The sequence below is a fragment of the Stomoxys calcitrans genome, chromosome 3 (assembly GCF_963082655.1).
Source record: "Stomoxys calcitrans chromosome 3, idStoCalc2.1, whole genome shotgun sequence".
NCBI lineage: Eukaryota > Metazoa > Arthropoda > Insecta > Diptera > Muscidae > Stomoxys > Stomoxys calcitrans.
Window position 1 is genome coordinate 114,092,203 of NC_081554.1, and position 16,413 is coordinate 114,108,615.

The window sequence follows — 16,413 nt, forward strand, 5'->3', positions numbered from 1 at the left end:
TGGTTGAAAAGTCTTGTAACCAAAGACGAAACGCGTCCCATAGTGGTTGGTGAGTGTTGCTATCTCTAGCTTTCCTTTTCCGTTTGCATAGAAAATCTCCGAACATTGAGCTCCTCTCGAAAGAGAAACAAACAAAAATTAGTAAATGGTTTTTGTTAGAGACATTTCCTACCACTGTGTGAAATATTTGTTGGACGGCGTCGGCATCGGCAATCATTCGGCTTCTATATATGTTAATGATATCTTGGTACAGTTAATTTGTCTTTACTAAACAATTGCTTTTAAACCAAGCTATGGGTGATTTTCATGAAATTTTAATTATTTAACATACCGTGGCGTGTTTTTGCTCTGGCGGAAATATCAAAAATTTGCATAGCGAAAAAGTTACAATTTGAAACAGCAAAGTGTAAATTTTTTCTCACCAGTGGTCAAGATATATTCATTTAAAGGTAATGGCAGTTGCCCAACAACAAAATATTGAGTGCACTATCTGCTAAAATCAGTGACTTGTGCAGCTCTGATTTTGCGTATGTTACTAGTTCGCACTATTTTTCAGTGTTTGTGTGTGTTATAGTTCTAACTTATAACACACACTCACACAACCAAAACTATTTGACAGATAGTGCACTAGGGATACCAAGTTGGGACGAGAAGTTGACTTTTCGACTTTCATCAAAATAACAAAAGTCGATTTTTCGACTTATTATTGCAAAAAGTCGACTTTACGACTTAGTCAAAGTCGACTTTTGCAAAAAGTAGACGTTTCGGCTTTTTGTCAAAAATACCCAAAAGCCTTCGTAGACTTTTGTCATGAAGATATAATTATTTCTTTGTATTTTCATAAAGAGAAGTTATTAGGAAGAATTTAAAATGCAAAATTGCCGCATTTTTATATCAAAACCACCTCGCTATCTTAAAGCCAATATGGCTTATTGCATAAGTTTCCACATTATCCCCTTTTTGTAATTGAATGAAGCTTGAAATGGTCTATATAACCTAGCCGACTTACAACTCGTGTTATTCTGAATATTACAACCCAAGTAGAACATCACATTTTACTGCACATATGAGTAACGAAATTTTATTCTCTATCACTTCGTCTAAAAAACCCTAAAAGAAACACATAGGGATATCTATTCTATCCGATTTTATGTATCCGGCATTTTTCAAAAATGAAATTAAACATGAAAACAGACCGCCTTTACCAAATCGGAGTCTATGTATTCGAAATTTCATCTAGACTTCGCTAAATTCTATTTGTGAAATGAACCCTTATATGGGTGCTACTATGGTCCATGGTTTAATATACTTTTACCATGCCGAGGAAATTTTGCTTGCTAAATTTTAGACAAATTGGAACAAAAACGTGGGTTTCGGAGCAAGAATACCGAAAATTATGGGTACGTTAGTATGGGGCCAACACTTAAAGTTGGATCCATATCGACTACATTCGCATTTTATAAGCTTTAGATTTTTAATCTCGGGCATTAAATGCTCCTTTTAGGACCTAAAGATTTCGAATGTGGCGCCCAGTCTTTACGGGTGCAATAGATATAAATATATAGTCCTATACAGCCCATTCTCGAACATAAGCGCTTAATGGATAAAAGACACATTTGTGCCTAAATTCCATAAACATAAAACTATTAAGCCGTTTCTTACATTTATAAGGATGTTATCCCTAAAATTTTGCTTGGATATGGCACGAATTTTTATTACCATCTGAATACTGCTGCCGAAGATCATCAAATCGATTTAACTATATAATGCTATTACCAAGTTTTACCTTCCATTTAAATAACTATTCAATTTAAAAAAATAATATTCATGGCAACAAGAATAAACTAAAGAGCGATGAATTGTAGCACTCAGAAAAATTGGAAACAATTTAGCAAAGCACAACTTGCATCTCTGTGCAGCTTTCTTTTCGACTATTCGACTTCAAAATCGATTATTCGACTTTTTATTTATTGAAAGTCGATTTCGACTTTTTTACACAAAAAGTCGACTAATCGATTAGACGAAAGTCGACTTTGGGATCCCTATAGTGCATTTTGCGAGAAAAAATTGTACTCAGCTGTTTACGGTGCACTACCTGGTAATTATGTCATGTCAGTGGTGCAAAGGTTACCATGTAGTTAATGCCCGAGATTAAAAATCTAAAGCTTATAAAATGCGAACTTCTATACGGACGATTCCAAACTAAACGACCAGGTGGGCTTTGGGTTGAACTCTGAAGAACTTGGACTGGTCATATCGAGAAGGTTACCGGACCACTGCAGTGTGTATCAAGCGGAGATCTTAGCAACTAAAGAAGAGTTGGAATGGCTAAGATGTAATGTCATAACGACGATTGGCATGAATATCTTCCCGGACAGCCAGACAGCCATTAAATCCCTGGATAATGTATTTCTGAACACAAAAACCGCTCTCGACTGTCGCAGATCTCTCAACAAGATGGCTAAGCAGTTCAAAATTCACTTCTTCTGGGTGCCAGGCCACAGAAATATCCCAGGGAATTGTAAAGCGGACGAGCTTGCAAAGACTGGGAACCACCCTACACATTCCAGGGGGACTGAAGTCTGTGGGTATGCCTCTAGCGTTATGTTAGATAAGTCTTCAGTACCTGACCCGAAAGGCAATGGATAATAGATGGTCCCAAAGGGAGCTTTAAGGCATTCTTTGGAATGCGTTTTTGGCCTGGTCCAGCCTTGAAGAGGTCTACTGCTTTGTTTCGCTGACTAGAACGGACGTCTCAGTCATTTCTTTAAGAACTTGTCTGGTTTTGTGGATTTGAACATTCGCAAGTTGTTGGGCTTTTTAAAGCGATCTGGATGGTTCAGCGGAAAAACTAGAAGGCATCTTCCTTCTCCTGTTCCTGTGGTCCCACAATGGATGAAAACGTCAACGTCAACCTAACCAAAAGGGTTCGAATACCCTACACTTTGTGCAAATTTGAACTAATTTTTACTGGAAGTCGTTCGCGTACTTTATTTGGCAGCAGAAGTGAGCGGGTGTGTGCGTGAGAGCGAGCAAAAATTTAAAAATTTGATAAATTTTTGATGATTTTCCTTTTCTGGCAAAAATTTGCAGCATCGAACAACTGTTTTATAAAAACCAGCTGTTTAATTCAAATACATAGCAAAAGAGAGAAAAGGCTGTTGTACTCTCCTACAATTTTTTTTTTGGAAAAGTACGCGAATAGGCCTACATATTCTGTATTTGAACACTTGTGAAACATGTTCGCAAGAGATTTTTGCGACAATATAATAAAATGTTGTTTTTTTCTAATACAAGTCGTAGCTATTAAAGTTAAAGCTCGATGATAAGAGTCTCCTTTGTTATGCCGAGTTCAAACGGCGCGCTGCTTGGCGACTCCACTTGGTAGAAAAGATTTAACATGTCAGGAAACTTCACAAATGGAATAACCACCGGTGGAATAACCACCGCTGAAAATGTTTTCTTTATGTTCTCGCCGGAATTTGAACCTAGGCGCTCGATGTCATAGACGAACATGCTAACCTCTGCACTACAATGACAACCAAAGAAAAGAAAGTTGCACAGAGAACACACATCTGCACAGAGATACAAGTTTTGCTTTGCTGATGTTGCTCTTAGGTTAGTAGTGCGTTTTAAAAAATTGCGACCTGTTTCCAATTCTTCTGGGATGCACTTGAGAATAAAGCGAACATTGCTCTTTGGCTTATTCTTGTTGCCATATCATAGTACAATTAAAAGGTAGTGCCATTAAAACAGTAACAAAAATCTACCCCCAACGAAACTTTTTTGATTGGCAAATACCACAACTTCAAATGTCAAAGTGGTTTTAGAAATAAACTCTGTTTTACAATTTGTCTTCTTCAAATGTGTTTTATATTTGCACTTTCATCATTATTAAAACACTGTTGCTTAAGCCTAGTACTGACTTCATTCGCAGCGAAAATGCCAATTAAATTATGGCGAAATCCGACGGATTCTATTCTTCACCTGTACACAAACAAAAGTCAAACTACTGCAAACAAATTATAAATCTCTTTTGTAATTTAATGAAGCGAAATTTATGCTGACGCAGTAACAATCCGCACAGTGGGAAAAATCGAAAAAAACTAGTAAAAATGTGCCGTATGGGAACAGGTAGAGATATCTCTCTGAAATTTGGAATAGATAAAACAGAGGTGTTATCAGGATCGTGTGCCATCTCGGCATTTCGAAAAATTGTTAGGGCTGCCAAATCCTCATTTTTAGTCCGATTTTCAAAAAATAAGTCCGCTTGAAGTAGTTTTGAGTTTAACATTTTATTTGTTAATTTTCACCGAGAAAGGTTCGATTTTAATTTTTATACCCACCACCGAAAGATGGGGGTATTTTAATTTTGTCATTCCGTTTGCAACACATCGAAATATCCATTTCCGACCCTATAAAGTAAATATATATATATTCTTGGTCAGCGTAAAGCTCTAAGATGATCTAGCCATGTCCGTCCGTCTGTCTGTTGAAATCACGTTAGAGTCTTTAAAAATAGAGATATTGAGCTGAAACTTTGCACAGATTCTTTTTTGTCCATAAGCAGGTTAAGTTCGAAGATGGGCTATATAGGACTATATATTGATATAGCCCCCATATAGACCGATCGGCTGATTTAGGGTCTTAGGCCAATAAAAGCCACATTCGTTATCAAATTTAGCAGATATTTGGGACAGTGAGTTGTGTCAGGAACTTTGACATCCTTCTTCAATTTGGCCCAGATCGGTTCAGATTTGGATATAGCTGCCATATAGACCGATCTCTCGATTTAAGGTTTTGAATATATCTCCTATATAGAACGATGGACTAAATTTTCCAGTGTGTTCTGTTATGACTTCTAACAACTGTCCCAAGTCGGTCTATATCCTTATATAGCACCCATATAAACCGATCTCCCGATTGCACTTCTTGAGTCCCTTAAAGCCTCAGTATTTGTCCGATTTGGCTGAAATATTGCTTGCGGTTACGGTTTCCAATAATTGTGCCAAGTACAGTCCAAATCAGTCTATAAGCTGATATAGCTCTCATATTAAACAATTTGACTTCTTGATCCCATAGAAGCCGCAATTTTTTTTCCGATTTAGCTACACATTTTGTACATAGTGTTCTGTTATGACTTTCAACAACAGATATATCTCCCATATGAACCGATCTCATAATGAGTCTTGTTCAGTTCCTAGAAACGTTAATTTGTGTTGATTAGGCAGTAGTTTGGTATGTAGAATAAAATTATGCCTTTCAACTAAATTTAGTTTGTATAAATTTTTAGCAGAATCCATGGTGATGGGTTCCCAAGATTCGGCCCGGCCGAATTTAGCACGCTTTTACTTGTTCTTTTTTGCTTGTAAAAAGGATATATTATAGATGGGTTTTAATTAAAATTGGATGAAGATACATTAACTTAAATGGGTACTCTATGTATTTCAAAAAAAAAAAAAAAAAAAAAAACAATTTATGAAAAAAAATTGGAAAAACTCCTGGTGTTCAAAAATTCAAAAGCCAAGATTACCCCAATTGGGCACATGTTTTTCTTACTCCATATATCTCCTAAACCTAGGCAAAAAATTTTTTACATTCAACAATATTTGTAGCCATCCAAACCCATAGTGGTCCTGTTTCTTAACTGCTTGCTTTTGAAGCATATGTTTGCCATTATTATTCCTCGCTTTATATCAAAACTGGTGTCATTCATTTCGGTTACGGTGCCGCGAAAGATAAAGTTTCCCAACTATCTCTATTTTCTTTATCTGCCCGGATGTACAAGGTGTTTTGAGAGTTGGTACTATCCATTTTGTCGTATCTCCATTTACTGCCAGATCCACTTTCACTGATTCTCTTTTGATTCTTTCAAAAGTTGCAGTTACTACTTCTGGTGACCGACCCATGATATCAATGTCGCTGGTATAAGCGAGTAGCATGTATTTTCTTGTGTGCATGGTGTCATATCTATTCACATCTGCATCTTGTATAATCTTCTTAAGAAGGATATTATAAACATCACACGATAATTAGTCGGAAATCTCGTTTGGCATTCAATGGTTCGGAGAGATTTTTTCCTATTCTCACTGAGGAGCGTGTATCAGCAAGTGTCATCCTGCAGGGTCTTATTACTTTTGTAGGAATACCAAACTCAAACATCACTTAACGTACCATTGAAAGTATGGGGCTATCGAAAGCGACTTTGTAGTCAACAAAGAAATGGTAGATGTCGAGTTGTCCTTCGCTGATTTTTTCCAGAATTTGGCGCAGGGTGAATATCTGGTCTAAGGTGGATTTACCGGGCCTTAAGCCGCATTGATAGGGTCCAATTGCTTCATTTACTTTTGGTCTTAATCTTTCACACAGTACGCTCGAAAGTATCTTGAATGAATTGAATTTCTTTGTAGTTGACACACCGTCTTGTCCCATTTCTTGTGTGCGGCACATAGTATGCTGAGGTTCCAATCATCGGGCTAGATCGCGCAGACAAGCTGATGCATACGCTCTATCAGCGTGTTGTCTCCGGTTTTAAATAGTTCAGCGGGTAAACCGTCGGTTCCTGCTGCCTTGTTGTTCTTCAGCCGGGTAACAGCTACGTGGACGTCATTCTGACTAGGAGGTAAACATTCTATACCATCACCAGGGATTGGTTCTGCGGTATCCTCTTCGCCGCCATCGTCGGACACAAGCAGCTGGGTAAAATGTTCTTTCCATATCCTCAGTACACTAAATTTATCAACCACCAGATTTCCTTCTTTGTCTCTGCAGGAGAATGTTCCTACACCATCGCCATCGGTTTGATGTTTGATTCTTTGGTAGAATTTTCCGAATTCATTCTGAATCCTGTTCATCTCAATTCGCTAACACTCACGTCTTTCCATTTCCTTTTTCTTTCTGTGGAATAGACGTTTCTCCTCTTTCCTTTTCTCTCGATACCTTTCCTTCATCTGGCGCGTTGCTACTGATTGATGGCTTCCGAGGAGGCTTCTGTTACCCAAGTATAGATTTCGCGGTATTTTTCGTGGAGTGGGCAATTGGCTCTTCACTTTCACTGCATGTCATACATATATTACATGCCCTTTGTTTACAATTGGAGTATATTAAATATATCACAATAAAATATGGCAAAATTTTAACTGTTCAGTGTAAACATAGGGCTTCAACAAGCTCTCTCCATCGAGCTCTATCGTTGGTCAATGGATTGGCTTGTTTCCACGATATATGAGTTGATTCCAACTCTCTTTTCATACAGCGGATCCATGTGTTTTTAGGGCGTCCCGTCACTCGCTGCCATTGCGGGATCCTGTCTAGGACATTTCTCGCTATATCATCGCGCAGTCGGCGTAGGATATGACCCAACCAAGTCCATTTTCTCTTCCGGATTTCTACATCGACAGGGGAAGTGTTTGTTTTTATTTGCAATTCTTCATTTGAAATACGGTTTGGCCACAAAATTCAAAGTATTTGCCGAAGCTAGCGATTTATGAAATCGCTTGTGTTAAGCTCCAAGTTCAAAGATGCTGACTTTTGTATTATGCGTGCTCTTTAAAATATTATGAAATTTATCGTAAGGATTATTCTTTCATTAGCGTTAAAGTGAATGGAATAAGGCATACCTATGGTGTAATAATCGCGTGAGCTCGTGTTGCAAGATTATCTAAGGAACTTTTTCTTTTACAACTAATTTTGTAAAAAAAGAAAAGCTAAACTGATTTGTACATCCTTTTCCATCATATGTAAGGTTGCAGTTAACAGCCAAACCTCTTTTATATGAATAGTGTCAACTGCTTTAAACCAATTCATAACACATTAAGTCAATGGCATAGAGGTTTAAGCCAGCCAAATTCGTACATGCGAAGAATGGAATGCCGTAAAAAGAAACAAGTCCCCCTAGCAATGAAATTGCATTTGCGTAACACCAAGCCCCTACAAAGTTGTGAAAACAAACATTGTCGGCCTTAACTCATTGTTCATTTTTGAGATCTTCTCACTCATTTTGTAGTGCAACGTTCTGTAGTCCGGTGGTTTATTGAGTGCTAGTAGTTGGTGCATTTCGCATTTGTAGGTCTTTTAATGCGGGCGGACGGCGGTGTAAGACGGAAATTTGCAAGCGGTATTGAGTGTTGGCGATGCATGGCTGGATGGAGTGAGCGCATCTCCATCACGTTCTTCCGCCAAGAAATTTCATTTATAAAGAACGGCGGCTGACATAACAACCATCAAATTTGGAATAATGTTCGAAGCATTCGAAAGCTCACTTTTCGCTCACCAGATGGGAAATACAGCAATCAGGGAACCCTCGCGACCGTGTGAACTCCAACCCCCAAACCCCGCTAGTGGGAGAAGAGACAGATGAGATGGTGACCGATCAGCTGGGGAGGTCAACAAAAAAAACTCATATTCGCAGTAGATCTTGCGCACACAGCCACAACACACTGTGCGTTAAACAGTCAAACGTGCTACTTGACAAAACTTCCGTCCATATTCGGCCAGAGTTGAGTGACTTTTTTGTTCGATTCTTTGCGAAAAATCGTTGGCCATTATAAAACGTCTGCTTTTGTCGTCAACTTAGTTTAGAACACATTTGGTAACCACTTGTTAACATTCTTCTTTCATTCTTCGTCACCGGACCTTTGTTTTATTATCTGCAGAAGTTGTTGTGTGTGTGTGTGTGTGCTTTTTTTTTTGCATAGCCTCAGATTTGAAACTATTTATGGAACGTGCAAAATGCATCTAAAGGTGAGTGAATGACCACTGACCAGACTGATTGATGGCTAACAAAAAATCTTTTAATACGATTTGCAGATAATAACTGCCCAGTTTTTCATTGTGTCATGCCTACTATTTTCGGCTATGGTTTCTGTCAATGCCCGCAGTTGTTTCGAATGTGAAGAAGAGGTCTGGGAGGAAGTTCCTTGTGACGAAGTGCCTTCGAACAATACGACCAATGCACCGCCACCCTGCCATCAAACACCACCTGCGTGTGTCATCCCCTCGACGCCGACGCCTGAGACATCGACCGAAGCAACAACTATAAGCACAGATTCAACTACCACATCAAGTACTTCCATGGTGACAGCAGACATTGAGACATCAACCCCGCCAACAACCGAAACGACCACTCCCAACTACGATGTCTTCAAAAAGTGCTATTGTGAATGCAAATCAGGCTGCAAGGAATTCTGTCACAAGGTTGTCCATCCCGGGAACAAAAACCACATCGTCCAAGTATCTGAAATTTCTGAGCCCGTGCCCCAGGGTCGTATTGAGTCGACCCACTACCATCACAGAAAACTAATACCCGCTCCAACCTATCACAGTTCACCGCCAGTTTATTCCCATGCTCATTCGAGTTCATACAATATTCCCACGCAAATGGAGGTCAAAAAACCATTGGAAGACTACCCCACGATTTATAACACAATCCAATCGTACTACAAAAGTCCGGTGATTGCTCCTCACTACACATATGCCCACGCTAGGGCCGGCAGCGACAGCCTTAAACCAGACTTGTCCTATGTCAACAAACACCAAACATTCTACTTCTCATCGTCTCCTTCGGAGATACATGATTTGCCCAGATATTTCCATAGTCTTCACTCGCAAGAAATGAATAACCATGATAGGGGTTCTTACAAACATAGCTATGCTTCAAGCCCAACAGCTTCGTTTTCATCCCCAGTTACAATAAAAAACTCCGAGGGCTTGGATGAGTACTACGACCCCAACTTCTACAACCACAATTCATATGACAACTACCGAACATATTCCGATTCACCGAACTATTCGATATCGTATAGTCGGTGATACTGGCCTACATAGAACTTAACGCTATTTATAACTAGAATCGTAATCACAATGTAGTTGATAATTATTCGAAATTAAATTTGTATACAAAAAAATCTTTTCGACGTTGTTTGTGACGTTTCGGTGATAACGGCTTATCAGTATCTTATTTCCCTCACGTTGGCGTTGGTTAAACATTGCAAAAATTATCTTCTATTCAGAGATAAATATTTTTGCTTCTGAAGTTCAGTGTGGAATTCCACCCAAAGATATGCATACACAAATATGGAAATATTTTTCTCTTTGCAATGTATACAGTGGCATAGAAAAGTTTACATACCCCGCTCAAAAGCCACAATTTTCAAAACGATTATAAAGTTTTTCTGCAAAATGTTGAATGTAGTTAAAATAGGTCCTCATTGTTACCAGTATCAACATGCAAAGTAAAGCTCCATGATAAGAGGCCTCCTTTTTACAGCCGAATCCGAACGGCGTGTCGTAGTGCGGCGAAGTTTTTGTGGAGAAGTTTTTTTATGGCTGCCATACCAAATGGTGCACCACCGCTGGAATTTTTTTCTGATGTTCTCACCTGGATTCGAACACAGGCGTTCAGCATCATAGGCGGACATGCTAAACTCTGCGCTACATTGGTCTCCGCCTCTAGTGTTATAACAAGTTAAATTTTGTTGGTAAAAATGTATCCTTATTACTTTACTGCCAGTTTAAATAGTAGTACGTAGCCATTTCCGAAAGGGTATGTAGACCAATCTGTACGTATACCCTTATATTTGCTATAGATATGGATGGGAATCTTCCCGGAAATCTTCAATGTGTGGAAATTTGCAAGGTAAATATCTTTTTATACCCTCCACCATAAGATGGGGGGTATACTAATTTCGTCATTCTGATTGTAACTACTCGAAATATTCCTCTGAGACCCCATAAAGTATATATATTCTTGATTGTCGTGAAATTTTATGTCGATCTAGCCATGTCCGTCCGTCCGTCTGTCTGTAGAAAGCACGCTAACTTCCGAAGGAGTAAAGCTAGCCGCTTGAAATTTTGCCCAAATACTTCTTATTAGTGTAGGTCGATTGGTATTGTAAATGGGCCATATCGGTCCATGTTTTGATATAGCTGCCATATAAACCGATCTTGGGTCTTGACTTCTTGAGCCTCTAGAGTGCGCAATTCTTATCCGATTGGAATGAAATTTTGCACGACGTGTTTTGTTATGATATCCAACAGCTGTGCCAAGTATGGTTCAAATCTGTCCATAACCTTATATAGCTGTCATATAAACCGATCTTGGGTCTTGACTTCTTGAGGCTCTAGAGGGCGCAATTCTTATCCAATTTGAATGAATTTTGGCACGTAGTGTTTTGTTAGGATATCCAACAACTGTGCCAAATATGGTTCAAATCGGTTCATAACCTGATATAGCTGTCATATAAACAGATCTGGGGACTTTACTTCTTGAGCTTCTAGAGGGCGCAATTCCTATCCGATCTGGCTGAAATTTCACAAGACGTTTTTTATACCCTCCACCATAGGATGGGAGGTATACTAATTTCGTCATTCTGTTTGTAACTACTCGAAATATTCATCTGAGACCCCATAAAGTATATATATTCTTGATCGTCGCGACATTTTATGTCGATCTAGGCAAGTCCGTCCGTCTGTCTGTCGAAAGCACGCTAACTTGCCGCTTGAAACTTTGCACAAATACTTTTTATTAGTGTAGGTCGGTTGGTATTGTAAATGGGCCATATCGGTCCATGTTTTGATATAGCTGCCATATAAACCGATCTTGGGTCTTGACTTCTTGAGCCTCTAGAGTGCGCAATTCTTATCCGATAGCACGACGTTTTTTGTTATGATATCCAACAACTGTGCCAAGTATGGTTCAAATCGGTCCATAACCTGATATAGCTGCAATATAAACCGATCTTGGGTGTTGGCTTCTTCAGCCTCTAGAGTGCGCAGTTCTTATCCGATTGGGATGAAATTTTGAACGACGTGTTTTGTTATGATATCAAACAACTGTGCCAAGTATGGTTCAAATCGGTTCATAACCTTATATAGCTACCATATAAACCGATCTGGGACCTTGACTTCTTGAGCCTTTAGAGGTCGTCATTATTATCCGATTTGCCTGAAATTTTGTACAACGGATCCTCTCATGACCATCAAGATACGTGTTTATTATGGTCTGAATCGGTCTATAGCCCGATACAGATCCCATATAAATCGATCTCTCTATTTTACTTCTTGAGCCCCCAAAGGGCGCAATTCTTATTCGAATTAGCTGAAATTTTACACAGGTCTCCAACATATAATTTAATTGTGGTCCAAACCGGACCATATCTTGATATCGCTCTAATAGCAGAGCAAATCTTTTCTTATATCCTGTTTTGCCTAAGAAGAGATGCCGGGAAAAAAACTCCACAAATGCCATCCATGGTGGAGGGTATATAAGATTCGGCCCGGCCGAACTTAGCACGCTTTTACTTGTTTTATATTTACTTGGATAATTAATTAGGCGCTCCGGTAGCCGAGTTCACAGCGTGATCGGATGGAGTTCTGGGTTCGATTGCCCCAAAGGCCTTGGTCTGTCGCTACTGTGGTATCACAAAATGTCCAAGTGAGTCTGTTTAGGACTGCCACTCTTTTTTTTTCTATTTTTCTTAAGTCTATAGATGCATATATCCTTACAGACTAATATAAATATACATATGTACAAACAATATTGATATTTAACTAGGATTTAAGTAAAGTATAATTTTTCTTTTAAATGAGTATCTATCCTCAGTAAGATCAAAAAGATGATAATATTTATTAAAATCTAAACAAATACGACGAAAAGGATCATTATTTGCAAAATCGCTTAGATGATATTGAATATTAAGCAGTTGAACATTTCTCGTTGGTCTTGAAGGAACGTTAATATTAAGCCGGCTCAACAAAAATTCGGACGTATGAAACATTTGCGATGAAAGTGATCAACATTTTCCTGCGGCTACTGAGTGTAGGGAGCTTTATTAAATTTAATCTAAATGTATAGGAAGGAAGTGTTTGATAATTCCAACCACGATTACGAAGGTAAAATAGCAGAAATTGTTTCTGTACTGACTCAATTTTATTACTGTGAATAGTGTAAACCGGATCCCAAATAACGGATCCATATTCAAGTGTACTTCGGACAAGAGAAATATACAAGTTCTTAGTAACTGAAGGATCTTCAAATTCTCTACTCCATCTTTTCATAAATCCAAGAGAACTAAAAGATTTATTCACCATCATAGAAATATGTTGTCTAAAATTTAATTTATGGTCTAAGAGGATGCCAAGATCTAGAAAAGTTTCTTCTATGTCAATTTCACGACCGTTAAGATGATAACTTTTTGACAAATGTTGCGTTCTTTAGAAAGACATTTATTTACATTTCGACATATTTAGTTCCATTAAATTTATGTTACACCACAAACAAAAGTTATTAAGATCGAGTTGTAACAAATCCTGCTCAGAAGGAACACAGAGCGATTGGAAAATTTTTAACGTCATCAGCAACATTGAAATTGAAGAATTTTCAATAACACAAGGTAAATCATTTATAACCAGATTAAAAAGAATTGGACCCAGATGACTGCCCTGTGGAACACCGGATTTAACAATAATTGACTTAGAAACCCTAACCCCACTTGGGTATTTATAGAACAATATTGACAATAATTGTAATTGGCAATAAGTCAACATCATACCTTTTTTGATACCCACTACTTTGGCACAAGGCATAATGACTTAGTGCATTTCTTTGTAGCACCCAGAACGATGAGAGTTAGATCCATTGATAATATAAGGATCGACTCAGAACCACTTTCTGATTCGATTCTGCCCGTCTATCTGTCTGTCCATGTTAATTTGTTTCCAAAGTATAGGTAGCAATTTTTATCCGATGGCCCTCAAATTTGTTAAAGCATCTTTTTCGTCCAGAGACGAAGCCTGTTAAAATTGAAAAACAAACAGTTCAGTTTCAGTGAATATGACACTTCCAATTCAGTTTCCTATCCAAGATCACTCCTAAGAATTTGACCTTGTCAGATATCGAAATCGTTTTATTGAGGAAACATGGCCAACCTTCATTTTCCTCGTGAGCAGGCATATTTCATTCTTCTCAGCTATGCAGACCTTCTGCATAGCTGGTTCGTATAATTACCCCTAAGAAGTATTATAACATCATTTGCATAGCAGACGGGTTCAAATCTCTCCTCAGTCAGCATCCGTAATAGGTCATTTATGGTGGTCACCCAAAGGAGTGGCGATAAAATGCACTCCCTGTTGAGTGCCTTGTGCCGCTTTCTACCTTATATTTATGCCATGGGATCCGCAATTTATCCACCTGTTCCTTAGCATATGGTTTGTCCAGTCTTTAAGGACCGGGTCCACCCGGTACTAGTCTAAGGATTGGATCAATGTATAGGTCCGCACATTGTTAAACGCCCCCTCGATATCAATCGACATCGCTCGCTGGATGTCCTACTCTTTATCATGGTAAACACAATACGTTCCATGGTTTTAAGTAGAAAGGACGTAAAGCTTATAGGTCTGTAGGCCTTTGGTGTCTCATAACTTGCCTTGCCGGGTTTGGTTATAAACACCACCCTTGCCTCCTGCCAGCCTTTCGAAGTATATGCAAGTCCTGGGCACGCTGTAAAAATAGTGACCAGATGAGGCGCCAGACAGTCGGCCTCCATTTGTAGTTACGCCGGAAATATTCCATCAGGTTCGGGTGACTTAAATGGTTTGAAGCTTCGTAAGGCTTCCTTGACCATCAATTCCGTCATGATAAACCTTCGATCAACCCCATTATTTCAAGATTCCGTTGTATCCGATAGTCCCATCGCATCTTGTGGAAAATGGGTTTTCATAAAAAGCCTCAACATGTCCTCCGTTGTCTCTGTTCTCACTCCCATGTGGTCTACTAAAGTTTCAGTTTGGACATGGGTTTTTAAGAGAAAATTTTTCGTCTTGGCGTTGTCATTAACGCTATCGACTCGTTCACAGAAAAGCTTAAAGGAGGCACGTTTTACCGCTCAGGCTATTTTATTGTATTCGTTGAGCCGTGTGTAATACACATCCCATTAAATTTCCGCTTTTTTATGACGCGCTCTGTTCTGTCAGCGGACCTCTTTCCCAATATTGCAAATCTCCCCGGTCATCCAGGGGTTTTCTTGGGCTGATTTTCTTTCTTTTCTATCTTCGAATGACTCCACTAGTGCAGTCGTAATCCTAAATTATTTTGCCCAAGTCTTCTTCTGATCAGTCTTCCGAATTTTGGCCAGTTGTTTTCAACTAATTACGGAAGATTATCGGATTCGGCGCTGGTCTTACTATTTTAAACCTAATTGCTCTGAAAAGGAATGCTCCATGGAGACCCTCGAATGCTGCACCTCATCGGTTAGATTTTTCAAACATATTGTCATATCTAAAACCTCCTCTAATCATATTATCAAATGTAGCGGTGTTTCAATATTAAGTGTTATTAGGATGTTAGTATTCGAGAATTCTGCCAGGGTTTGGCTGCGCCAATTAATGTTGGTGAGAAGTTCGCATCGCACCTGTGAGAGTTCGCATCGCACCCTATTAGTACCTCGTTTCCTGTCTGATTTGCTTTCCTCACCAACCAGTCGAAAGGCAGAAAAAGTGATGCCAGGTATGCTCCACCGTGTCCATGCCTCAATACTGTTGCATCCAACCCTAGGCATGGATGACCTCAATCATTGGTCCTCCATTAGATGGGCGTCTTGGGAGTGGGTGATGGTATCATTGTCCGCTCCTTGTTCTTTAGGCTGCATTCAGTTCCCCGTCACTGCACTGCCTGATGTTTTAATATTAGGATTTTTGCTTATCCTAGCCTTCCCAATATTGAGAGAGTCGGTGATTGTCTCGTCGTCGGCCCCCTGTCCATTACGCGGTAATGAGTGTGCCGCCACTGCACCACTGACGATAGCTGCCGATTCTTTTTTTTCCAATCTTGGAAATTACGGCCATGGTCCCATAGTACGCCATGCCTTGTGCCGTAGCCAAACCTGTCACGGACACTTGATTAATGCCAGAGGCATTATAATTTAATGCTACACCTAGCATTAAATTATAGGTCTGACAACTGCAGTATACACCTAGTGCATGACATGCAGCTTAAACCCCAACGGACTTAAGCCTAAACCAATGTCGCACAGTGGGAGAAAATCTTTTGTAGGGATTTTTGAGCACTATCCAGCAAAAAGAAGAAGAATTTTGAAAATCGGACCACAGATAAAAATTTGGCAGCACCAACAACTTTTCGGAGCACCGAGGTGACCAACTTTAGCGGCCTGCAAAGAGGTGCCTGGACCTTGAAATTTTGCACACGAACTCGCTAACATCTCAGCTCTAACCATTCGAAATTTCAAAGAGATATCTTTACCCGTTCTCACACAGCATATTTTTTATTCGTTTTTTCGAATTTCTCCCACTGTGCGTAGGTGGATCTTATTCCGAAGAGCAGACGAGTTTTTGAAAAGATTTTTGTGTTTGTTGCTAATAGCATTGATGGATAAGTTGAATTTGAGCCAAGTTTTTACT

At 39.2% G+C, this 16,413-nt stretch overlaps 1 protein-coding gene across 1 annotated transcript; it reads left to right on the forward strand.

Moving 5' to 3' along the window:
- The first annotated feature begins 8,105 nt into the window (after window positions 1-8,105).
- Window positions 8,106-9,897, forward strand: LOC106081140 (uncharacterized). Its single transcript, XM_059365138.1, has 3 exons — window positions 8,106-8,590; window positions 8,655-8,742; window positions 8,809-9,897. Exons 2-3 carry the CDS (start codon window positions 8,731-8,733, stop codon window positions 9,808-9,810), a joined length of 1,014 nt encoding a protein of 337 aa, XP_059221121.1. The 5' UTR covers window positions 8,106-8,590; window positions 8,655-8,730; the 3' UTR covers window positions 9,811-9,897.
- Window positions 9,898-16,413: the final 6,516 nt, after the last annotated feature.